We start from the raw sequence: 11,428 nt of genomic DNA, 5'->3' as shown, positions 1-11,428 counted from the left end.
GTCGAGCTAAATTAAGTTAACTAATTCAGTTTGATTTCGATTCAAATACAGAAAATTTGAATGTTTTTGTTCGATGCAATTCTATTCAATTTATTTTACAAAATCTGAAAATCTAAAAACTAAATTGATTTAATTTAAAAGTTAATTATGCAATTTAATATTTAGTTCAATTCTATTTTTTTAAAAAATAATTTATTTAGTTTATATTAATTTGATTTGGTTTGATCGGAATATCAATATCTTAATAGAAAAAAAATTGGAGCGTGACATGCACATAAGTTTAAAACGAGTGGAACAACACGGGTTATCCAGTTGAAGAGTCCTTAGAGATTTGAGAAAACTCACTCGAATTGTAGGACTCTCTTGAGACATGAGAAAGGCCGTCGAGTGCTCATCGAATTTTTCCCTGTGATTTAGACAGCAATATTCAATCGGCAATGCAGTGAAGCAAGAACACAGATACGCTCGCTTTCAGGTAACGAAGTTTTTGTATTAAGCTTAGAATTGGCTGAGAGAAATATTGCTAAATGCAGCTTTCCATAGATCTTGCAAGCTTCTTATCTATTCTTTTTCTTAATTATCGCTTTTGTTTTTGTCTTTCCTCTTTTCTTTTTTGAATTTGTCATGTTTGGTTTAGTACAATAATGATATAATCCAGTGTTATGCCCTCTTTCCCTTCGATATCTCAGAGTCTCATTAGGTTTCTCATATGGGTTTTTCTTTTGATCTATTTTGCACTCAATAATTGGTTTTCTTTGATGGGTTTAGCCTTTCTACAGCGATATTTTTCAATGCCCATAGTTCTTTCATTTTTTCTGGCTTTTATTAACAATTTTTACTTTTCTCTCACTCTCTCTTTTGAATTGCGGCTACTGAAACCACATTTCATTTATGCTATGTAGTTATGTTCACCTATTCTGTGCTCTGATTTCAAATATTCTTCCTTCATTGCTGTAATGTTCCAATTTTTGCTATTTTAATGTGTATATGCTAAATGTTGTGATTCTTTGAATTATTTTGTTCTAGTGCTTGCTGAATTGCTAACTGAGTTTCAAGTACTTTGTGCTCTATAGTTCATGCATGATTTGATTCCTGAAATTTCCGTTCATTTCTTCATGACTTAACTAGTTTACATTCAAGTTTCAATATTTTCACATGAAGGTTCTGTCTGATCCAGTAATGCACCTGTCTGGTTACTTAAGAATCAATCTGGATTTTAATATATTATAATATTATAGCTGGCTATTTTCTTTTCTTTTCAATCCATCACATAAATTTTGTTTTATTGCAAATTATTACCAGTGAAGCTTTCAGAACAGCTAAGGGGAATATTTTGTCAAACATCCAATAATAGATTTGAAAAGGAAATACTGATCGGTTTTAATGACTACAATATAATTTTAACTCATTTTTATGACTCTGCCAAAAATGCCAAATGGTATTTATTATGTTTTTGCTGTCCATACAGAGTATGGTATTATTTATGTTTCTTTTCAGCTGCTTCGAATCAGCTTCATTGTTAAAGCTTCAATTAACTAGAATATATGATACACCGAAACTTCTAGCCATGGGCGTTTCCGCATGCCCGTTTCCCTATATGAAATACTGTTTTCCATGTAAAATTAAATTTTACATGTCGTTTCCTTGTATCATTTCCACATTTTGACGTTTCCTCATTATACTATAATTCTTCATTTGATTTAAAGTTATGAAACAATTAACCTGAGAATTCAATGAAACTTTTAGTATCCATGAACTTATCCTTTTCAATGTGATTTGCTCAATGTCGTTGACTGAGTATCCTAAAATGGTCAAATGCATACCTTGTAATGCAGAAACCCAGGATTTGAACCCTGGGCAGCCATCTCGCTTTGAACTCTTTCATTTATGCACTGGTTTCCAGGGATTTGCTTCTATCTTGAGTTAAATATCCTGTTCATATGTTGAATATATTCTATTTCTTGTAATGAAGGACGCGTGCATTTATTATGGTTACTCCACTCTCTATACCTCAACAAAATTTATTGATTTTAGATGGTTTGTTTGCTGACATAGATATGAATATCTGTCAAGTACTAGGAATTTGATTTCCACAAGCTGGTGCGTATGCAGTGCTAAGACATATAGTAGTAGATTCCATGATGGGTTCGTATTCCAATAGAAACCATATGATACCAGAAGCTAGTGCAGGGGCATCTGTTCCGCATTTTGCCTGGTTTTATCCAAATGTTTACCCTACACCAAAATCCAGTTCATTTAATTCTCAAGGAATTCCAATTGATGGACAACAAGGTCTTCCTGTGACTCCTATTCGGTCAGTTGCTCCCTCAGCTGAGCCAGCAAAGAATAATAACTCGGGATCTAAACCTGCTAAGACAAAGAAACAGAAACCGTCCATAAAGGTTTCCAACCAAATGCCATCCAGGATTTCGAAGCCAAAGCAACCCAAAAAGTCTTCTCGAAAGAAAGGACAAAGCACGCCTGAAGCAAACCGTGAAAAAAGGAATCTTGATGTTGATATTGATATAAGAAACTTTGACTTTTCTGGGGTGCCTTCTCCATTTTGCTCTTGCACAGGAATGCATAGAGTTTGCTACAAGTGGGGTGCCGGTGGATGGCAATCCTCTTGTTGCACTACTAACATATCTGAATATCCTCTCCCCATGAGTTCTACAAGGGCTGGGGCTCGCATGGCTGGGAGGAAAATGAGTAATGGAGCATATCTGAAACTTCTATTGAGACTGGCAGCTGAAGGTTATGATCTTTCTCATCCAGTTGACTTGAAGAACCACTGGGCTAGACATGGTACCAACAAGTTTGTTACAATCAAGTAGAGGATTGGCAGTTACTGACTATATAAATACCAGTATGTATAATTCCCATCTCTTTTTTACCCCCGTTTTTTCCATTTTCTTTTTCCTGGATAATTAGGTGTAGTCTCTTGCTATATCCAAGGATGCTTCTATGTAGGTTGTAAATATTCCCTAGATATCTAGAACCATTTTCTGGTTTCCTCTAAAGCTGTGTTTTCACAGAGATACTTATAATTCTCAGATCCTTTGCTTATTTTGGCATTTTGTTACTGCTTCTAACATAATATCGGAAGGAAGCTAATGGACTATGTCTATTATGAGGATACATTGTTCTGATGAAGTAATATTGTTGACATATTTTATAAATTTACCCCAGTACTTTTTAAGAAAACATTGTGACGTATTCAACTTTTAATTTGACCGATCGAATACTTCAATTTATAAAAGTGGACATTTTAAACATTTTATTTGGTGCATGAAACACCTCAAGTTATAAAATTAGATAGTATCAACTTAATATTTTGCGTATTAAAACAAAAAATTTTAAATATTGTTGTCTTTAGTCTAAGGAACTACGAGATTATTACAAAAGTGAAGTTTGATTTGTTGATTTTAAATTTTAGTCGTTTCAAAATTTTGTGTAAAAGTTCAAGAGTTAAATTATGTATTGGGTGACATTTTTTTTATGCAAATATGAGACAGAAATGCTACTACAACCAAAAACCAATCCAATGCTGGGTAGATTGGTTAGTTCTTTTCCTTTATTGAGACTTATTTGAGTTGAAGATATGGAAGTTTGTATTGCAAGATATGGTTAAGCAAGTGCAATGATATATTCACAAGTTACGTACGCAAAGGAAATGAAGAAAATGCCAAAAAGTATGAAACGTCTTTTTAACTGAATTGAGTTTGATCTCTGCTTTTTGTGTCTCTATATTACACAAATCTCCACAGAATTACATCATCAAATAGACAAGTGTTTGAAGCATCAAATAATAAAAATAAAATTAGGCTTTGGCTTCTACAGGAGTCTTGGCCTTACTGGCAACAATTTGCTCATAGAGATCTCTTATTTTTAAACCGACAATTGTTTGGAAAAGACCTGTCCCGTTGTTACTTCCAGGGAAATCAGCATGCTTCAACATTTGCTGTGTCACTTCCCCATAGAACTTGGTAGAGATGTTACTTAAATGGCTTTCCACGTAAATCAGCTCATCTAATCTGTCAAATTGCCCATCCATCTCCAGTACAGAGACCTACAGATTTTCCATTTCCAGAAAACAAATATCATAAAATGATAAATATAAAAGAAAAAGCTTGAAGACACATTTTTATGTATTGATATATAATACCTCATGGCCAAAATAAGTGTCAGGAGCATAAGCAAATTTGATGCCAGGGTAAGAGCAGGTGAGCTTCCTCCCACATGGTATCCAAGAAATGGTTGAGCCTTCATCAAACAAGTAAACTGGACTGAAATATTTAACCCCTTCTTTCATTATCAATCGCACTCTTAAAACCTTCCCTTCATTGTCATCTGGAATCAGTTGGGTTGGCAAAACTTCTATTACAGCATCAGCGTATTGCTTTTGTGGATCTGCATTTCAGTTTTACATTTATGTTTTCAGAATTCGAATTAACCCATATTTATGTATTTCTCAGGAAACAAACAAAACACATATATACCAATATAAGCATCAAAGTCGGGCTTTCGAGCTTCGATACTAGCTTTAATGCTTTCAAGACTGTGTCCTCTTTCTGCCATGTCCCTCTGCAGCAATTAATTTTTAATTTTGATCACTATAAATATGATTGATCTGCAAAATTCCCTCAAATTTCAAGTATTTATTTCTTGTTTTTCACCTGAATTTTCCATGCAAATTTAACCTCATTGCTGATGTCCAAGTAGATGCTGAAGTCTAAGAGGTCCCTAACACGTTGATCATACCTACATAAATTGCATACATATTAAGTATAATTAAGCTTTTTGGTAAACTAAAATTTACTTATTCCATAAAAGAAAGGGGTGGACTTACATTGGGTGAAGACCTTCAATAACAAGAATCTTAGGAGGCTTGATGAGCTCAGGAGGATCCAAGAGACCAGTAACATGATTGTAGATGGGTTTCTCAACAGGAATTCCTTCTTTGATAGCCTTAACCTGTTCATACATAAGATCAAAATCGTTGGCTCTTGGGTCAAGTGCTGTGACTCCTTTTTCCTTCCTTCCAGTTCTATCAAGTGAGTGATAATCATCTAAACAAATAACAGTAGTTGTGTCACTTATAAGTGTGTTTGAGTCAGGATTCCCTCCTTTTGGTGGCTCTGCTGCTCCTCCAAATACACTTGTCAATCTTCTCATGAAAGTACTCTTTCCACATCCAGAATCTGCTGCTAAACCAATCACCACTGTCTCTGAACCTTCTGATGAGCAGCTTATGAAGCTACTGCTACCTCTTTTGCTATTTCTCTTCCCACAACTACTATTTAGAAACACAACATGTTTCTGGTTAAAACCCAAGTGGGTTTTTCCTGGTGTGGAGATGGTGCATGTTGAGTTCAGGGATTGGGTAGTGTAGACTGTGCAAATTGCCATTTTTTCCCTGAACTTCAGCTACTACTTCCTCTGTATATGAAGAAGATAGACCAGAACTTGCAATGTAACTCTAAATGAATGAATGAGATTTAATGACACATTTTTCCTTCTTCTAATACCAAAAGTTTTTATGTAAAAACAGATGGCAGTTTGTATGGGAAAGAAAACAGGTGCTGATGTGTGTTTGTTTGTATTTTGTTTATGGGTTTCTGTCACTACCCCTTGTTTTGGACAAATTTGAAGGTAATATTTAGGTAGAATTGCAAAGGGCATGGATAGTCATATCTCTATTACGGGTGGACTAAATTGTAATTTTGCATTTTTCCTTCAAACGGTATGTGTTCTATGAGATGGAATTGTTGATGAGATGATGGCATTTGTGATAGGCGGAGGCATGGAGAAGCTTTGGTGGTCATTTCTTGCTGTTTGGATATTTTTTTTTTAATCCACGTGGCGTCAACTTAGTGGCTATTTTAAGATGAGGGGTTTGGGGTGAGGAGTGCATCGCTTTTTTAGTCACTGCACTCTCTTCTCTTCAATCTATAATTTTCATTTCAGATATAACATTTAATTGCAGCCTCTATTTCTTTTTTCAATCAATATTTTATGTTTTGTTCATTAAATAATTTTAAAAATAAAAGAATTAATTGCTTTTATATATTTCAAATACATTAACCATTTTAATTTAAATATGATTGTGTGCCTCTCACGTGACACCTCATGCATTTTTTTTTGTCATCAGGTATTATATACAATGAATATTATATAATAAATAATAAATTGATCTGTAAGTTATAGTCAAATTAATATATGAGGATCTCAATTTTTAAAAATTGAAACGTTCAAAAATTTATTTTTAAAGGTTTTTCATTTAAAAATTGAAGTATTAAATCTAACTAATGATATTATAGACATTATTATATTTAAAATAAATAAATTAATACCTTTTGAAATTATTTAACAAATTTTAAGATAAATATATTTTATATTTGTTAAATCAAACCCTTAAATCAATTTAAACTCATTAAAATTTTCAAACCAAGGAGGAAACCAATTAAATCAAACAAAAACTCATGTTTTGTTCCAAACTAGACCCAAATCAACCCAAAACAGCCTTAGACCAATTAGAAGGCTCTTGAAATTCCGAAATTCCCAAAAAATCCCCATCTCCTCTCTTCTCTCCCCGATTCGCCGATTGTCCCTATCCCTCCCCTTTTTTGCGATTCCCGTTCACCGGAGCTCAAGCTCCGCCGACTTGACTACCCTCACCTCGCTATCGATGGCTCTGGCCACCGCTCTCTATTTTCTATCAGTCGTAGCGCAGACGAGAGAGAAGAAAAGGTTGTGTAATAGCCGATTCAAGCTCCTGCGAGTTTTGGCCATTGGAGCTCGAGTTGTGCAGACCAGAGCTTCTCCCTGCCGCTGTCGCCTCACCGTCGTTTCCCCTTCTCTGTTTCTGTTTCTGGTGAGCGCAGCAATCGCAGATGAAGTTGTGATTTCTTTTCTTCTCGATCGATAGCAGTGCTTCTCTCTCTCATCTCCGGCGACACCAGCCCATAGCCGGCCAACCACATTGTCTCCAGCACACCTCTAATTCCACTGCTCCACCTCCGGCCATCTGTAGCTCATTATTTAGCGAGAAAGAGAAGGGACAATGAGCTACGCTTCATTTTTCCGATCGGCAGCCTCCTTCAGCGCTCCTCTCTTCAATGCTACGGCAAGACCAGCCAAAGACTGGCCGATTAAGCCCTTCCCTTGATGCTAACAGCTTCGCCGGCCACTGTCCTCGTCAGTTCCGGCCAAGTTAGTGTCGACAGTACCGGTTTTGAACAGTGGAGCTATTTCTGGTCATTTTAACTGGAAATATTTAGTTTCTGACACATTCTCTAGCTAGGTAAATTGACTTTTGACCCTTTTTCAGTATATTTTTCATGAATTCTTTGAGTATGGTTATAGAATTTGACGTATTAATTGAATTAATATAGAATAAAACCCTAGATACTGCTATTCATATGAATATTTTAGAAAATTTGAAATAATTTCTGTCTAACTTGAATATAAAACATATTTTTTCGAATATATTAGTATGATTAAGGTAATCTTAGTTTAAGAATGAGTGTAGCGTGATTATAACAACAAATATTTTTGCTAATACTTGAGCTATTGGAGAGATTTATACATCTAGCTATTGTTTAGGTGAATGTGATCAGGAATTTCTAATTTTTGCTCTTTAAATTGATATATAAACTGATGCCTATATTGATGAGTGCATAGCTGATACTCAAAGGGCATTTTGGGTATATACCAAGAAAGGGAAGCCAGCTAAGAGAATCATCCTTGGAATGAAGAAAAGAGCAGTTACACGTCAGCATAGTTTGTTACTAATTCTGTGTATATATAGTGTACGGTTTGGGAAAGGGGATATCTTTTTTTCTGTCATCTATGTAATCAGCATTCTTGCTGTATCGGGCTCGTCCTGGGGGTTGGTTTAGCCAATCATTTTATCCTTTGTTTTCCTTTATTGCTTTTCCTAAACTCTTGTAATTCAGCAAGTTCAACAATACAAATTAATCCCTCTGTTCCCTACAATTTGTTTCTTCTATTTCCGGTTAAAATATTGATTTCTCTGGTTGGTTAACATTCACTGATTCTCCATCATTGGTCCGACCTGCCGGATTCGAACCAGATGCCCAAGACAAGAATGGATCAAAGAGTAAAAGCCTTGGAGAAGAATTTTGCCGCCCTAACCGAACAAATGCAAAACCAAACCCAGCAATTAGATGCTCTCAAGCTCGACACACAAACCTATTCCCAGAAATCTGACCAAAACTATAACGAGATCAAAAAACTCCTCCTCACTCTACAGGGAAAGGAGCCTATTCAATCTTCAACCTCTACACTACCCACCACAAAAACACCAGCAACACCACAAACCCATTCCAACACGTCTACCCAAAATTCTCCAAACCCACAATCACAGACCCATCAATACGATACCACAAACATAACCCAAAACCCACTACCCGCATTCAGTTTCCATCACAAAAGAACAGACATGCCTACCTTTGATGGAACCGACCCAATTGGGTGGACAGCCAGAGCCAAGCAATTTTTCGAACTCCATTGCATTCCCCCTTCTGAGTAGATAGCTCAGGCATTTATTGGAATGCAAGGCCATCCCCTTCACTGGTTGCGTTTTATACGACATCGGAACCCGGAATTGGATTGGGTCACCATGAAATCTGAGTTGTTTAAACAGTTTGGTGGAGGGATTACAGACCCATATGAGGTTTTAGTCGCAACCAAGCAAGAAGAATCGGTTGTCAACTATATCAACGAATTTGTCTCAAGAGCAGCAGAAACTCCAGACTTCTTAGAGTCGCAGCTTGTCGCCATATTCCTTAATGGTCTCAGTCGCGAAATATGAGTCGGAATCAAACCAAAAAATGCTCCCGATTTTTATACGGTGATGCAAGCCGCGAAAGGAATCAAGATTGAGCTGTCGTTCCATTCTTCAAATCGCCACTCATCTCGCTTCAACTCCGGCGACAACACCTTAAGAGGAGGGTTAAGCCCAAGCCCAAAATCTGTAATTCCACTCTTAACCCGAACCCATCAATCAAACCTAAATCCCCAACCCATAAACCGACCCATCACTATCAACCACCACTAGTATGCACCATAAACCTGACATTGAGAAGACAGCTTTCCGTACACACACCGGGCATTATGAGTTCTTAGTCATGCCATTTGGGCTCACTAATGCCCCGGCCACCTTTCAAGCTGTTATGAACGACATCTTCCGACCTCATCTACGGAAGTTTGTCCTTGTGTTTTTTGATGACATCTTGGTCTATAGCAAGCGTTGGGAAGATCACATAAGGCATTTGAAGATAGTATTTCAGCTCCTACAAACTCACTCCCTCCACCTCAATAACAAGAAGTGCACCTTTGGCTGGACCTCTGTTGAGTACTTGGGCCATATAATTTCAGCAAATGGGGTTTCTATGGATCCTAACAAAGTGACTAGTGTACTCAATTGGCCAACTCCAACCAATATCAAGGGAGTGGGGATTCTTGGATTTGACTGGATATTATCGACGTTTTATCGTTGGATATGGGCAGCTTGCTAGGCCATTGACGGAGCTACTTAAGAAGGAAGCGGGAAAGTTTGCTTGGGGAACAAAAGCACAAAAGGCCTTTGAACAATTAAAGGCAGCAATCACCTCTTCTCCGGTCCTTGCTATGCCTGATTTTTCCAAGGATTTTGTGGTGGAAACGGATGCATCCAAGTCCGGTATAGGGGCTGTTCTTATGCAACAAAACAGACCTATAGCATTCTTTGATTGGAGATCCGGCATTATCCCGGTCCGCTTATGAGAATGAATTGATGGCATTGGTTTTGGCTATCCGTCATTGGAGGCCTTATTTGATTGGAAGGAAATTCACGGTGCGAACAGATCAAAGAAGCTTGAAGCATTTGTGGCACCAAGAGGTATCCACTCCAGCTCAACAATATTGGGCAGCTAAAATCATGGGATATGACTTTATGATTGAGTACATGTTCGGAAAAACAAACAGGGCAGCGGATGCTTTATCAAGGTGCAATGAAGACATGGAAGTTTGTGCCTTGTCTAGAGCTCAATGGGTAGATTGGGATGAGATACAAGCTGAAATTAATCAAGATCAGCAACTGTCCGGAATTGTTTCGGCCTTAACATCCCAGTCACCAAGTCAACCACCATACTCTCTCATCCAGGGCCGTCTCTTCCATCCTCTTCTAAGTGGATACCCAAGCTCATCAATGAATTCCATTCCACTTCTATGGGGGGTCACTCCGGTGCACTTAGAACCAACAAGAGAATTGCTGAAAACTTTTATTGGCCCAAGATCATGGACGCAATCAAGGAATTTGTGGCAGCTTGTTGGGTTTGTCAAACCCAAAAATATGAGGCTAAATCCCTGGGAGGTTTACTGCAGCCGTTACTTATTCCTCTCCAAATTTGGGAAGATATCTCCTTGGATTTCATATCCGGGCTTCCAAAATCAAAAGGAGCTGATTGCATACTAGTGGTGGTTGATAGGCTGTATATAAATGCCCATTTCATTGCCTTGAAACATCCTTTTACAGCACTAAAGGTGGCTGAAGTTTTCACAAAAGAGGTTGTCCATCTACATGGCATATCGAAAACTATTGTGAGTGACCCAGATCCGATCTTCCTCAGCCATTTTTGGACAGAGTTATTTAAGCTCCAAGGGTCTACCCTTTCTTTTAGCTCATCTTACCACCCCCAAACTTACGGGCAAACTGAGGTCACAAATAGAAGCCTGGAATGCTACCTACGGTGTTTCTCCTCCGAACAGCCAAGAAAATGGGCTAAATGGCTGGCATGGGCAGAATATTGGTATAACACAAATTACCATGGTGCAACTAAGAAGACGCCATTTGAGGTTGTTTATGGAAGACCCCCACCTACACTACAACATTATTTGCCCGGAGAAACTAGTGTGGAGGCATTATCACAACATTTGCAAAATAGAGATGAGATACTTTGTCAACTTCGGCACAATTTGCTACGATCTCAGCAGTTCATGGTTAAGTATGCCAATCGGCATAGGAGAGCTGTTCAATTCTCAGTGGGGGATAAAGTTTTCCTCAAGCTCCGCCCTTATAGGCAACAAACAGCAGCAAACCGTATCAATGCTAAGCTAGCCACTCGCTTCTATGGTCCATTCGAGGTATTGGGAAGGATCGGGGCTGTTGCTTATAAGCTCAAGTTGCCATCAACTGCTCGTATTCACCCGGTATTCCATGTTTCTCAATTAAAGAAGGTGATAGGTGATCATGCAGTTGCGGAAAAATTACCGGACACTATGGAAGCAGAAATTGAGCCTATGTTGGAGCCACTCAAAGTGTGTGCAAGGAAGACCTCCAAACAGAATGGGCAACTTGTCTCACAGATCCTGGTACAGTGGCATGGACAAATGGAAGAGAATGCTACTTGGGTTAACTAAGCAG

At 37.8% G+C, this 11,428-nt stretch overlaps 2 protein-coding genes across 5 annotated transcripts; one reads left to right on the top strand and one right to left on the bottom strand.

Moving 5' to 3' along the window:
• Window positions 1-299: 299 nt before the first annotated feature.
• On the top strand, window positions 300-3,066 carry BPC7 (basic pentacysteine 7). Of its 4 annotated transcripts, none has more exons than XM_020678428.3 (2): window positions 300-475; window positions 2,113-3,066. In XM_020678428.3, exon 2 carries the CDS (start codon window positions 2,139-2,141, stop codon window positions 2,832-2,834), a length of 696 nt encoding a protein of 231 aa, XP_020534087.1. In that variant the 5' UTR covers window positions 300-475; window positions 2,113-2,138; the 3' UTR covers window positions 2,835-3,066. The 4 variants fall into 4 exon arrangements, with proteins under 4 accessions (XP_020534087.1, XP_012069330.1, XP_012069328.1 ...); XM_012213940.4 differs by having other exon boundaries at window positions 2,080-3,066; XM_012213938.4 differs by having other exon boundaries at window positions 2,074-3,066.
• A 627-nt stretch (window positions 3,067-3,693) lies between these two features.
• PRK (phosphoribulokinase) lies at window positions 3,694-5,549 on the bottom strand. Its single transcript, XM_012213941.4, has 5 exons — window positions 4,850-5,549; window positions 4,677-4,761; window positions 4,500-4,584; window positions 4,166-4,410; window positions 3,694-4,069 (listed from the first exon to the last, which is right to left on the bottom strand). Exons 1-5 carry the CDS (start codon window positions 5,407-5,409, stop codon window positions 3,821-3,823), a joined length of 1,224 nt encoding a protein of 407 aa, XP_012069331.1. The 5' UTR covers window positions 5,410-5,549; the 3' UTR covers window positions 3,694-3,820.
• Window positions 5,550-11,428: the final 5,879 nt, after the last annotated feature.

The sequence above is a fragment of the Jatropha curcas genome, chromosome 11 (assembly GCF_041381405.1).
Source record: "Jatropha curcas cultivar XTBG-Jc1 chromosome 11, XTBG_Jcur_1.0, whole genome shotgun sequence".
NCBI classification, from domain to species: Eukaryota; Viridiplantae; Streptophyta; class Magnoliopsida; order Malpighiales; family Euphorbiaceae; genus Jatropha; species Jatropha curcas.
This window is presented reverse-complemented; position numbering and strand designations above follow the sequence as displayed.

What these genes read in the sequence shown, in the direction of transcription:
- BPC7 (XM_020678428.3), top strand. Translation starts at nt 2,139, where the DNA reads ATGATGGGTTCGTATTCCAATAGAAACCATATGATACCAGAAGCTAGT.
- PRK (XM_012213941.4), bottom strand. Translation starts at nt 5,409, where the DNA reads ATGGCAATTTGCACAGTCTACACTACCCAATCCCTGAACTCAACATGC. An exon ending in ATTGAAGGTCTTCACCCAAT is followed by an intron (nt 4,762 to 4,849) that starts GTAAGTCCACCC and finishes CAATTTATGTAG; the next exon opens with GTATGATCAACGTGTTAGGG. An exon ending in ACACTTATTTTGGCCATGAG is followed by an intron (nt 4,070 to 4,165) that starts GTATTATATATC and finishes GAAAATCTGTAG; the next exon opens with GTCTCTGTACTGGAGATGGA.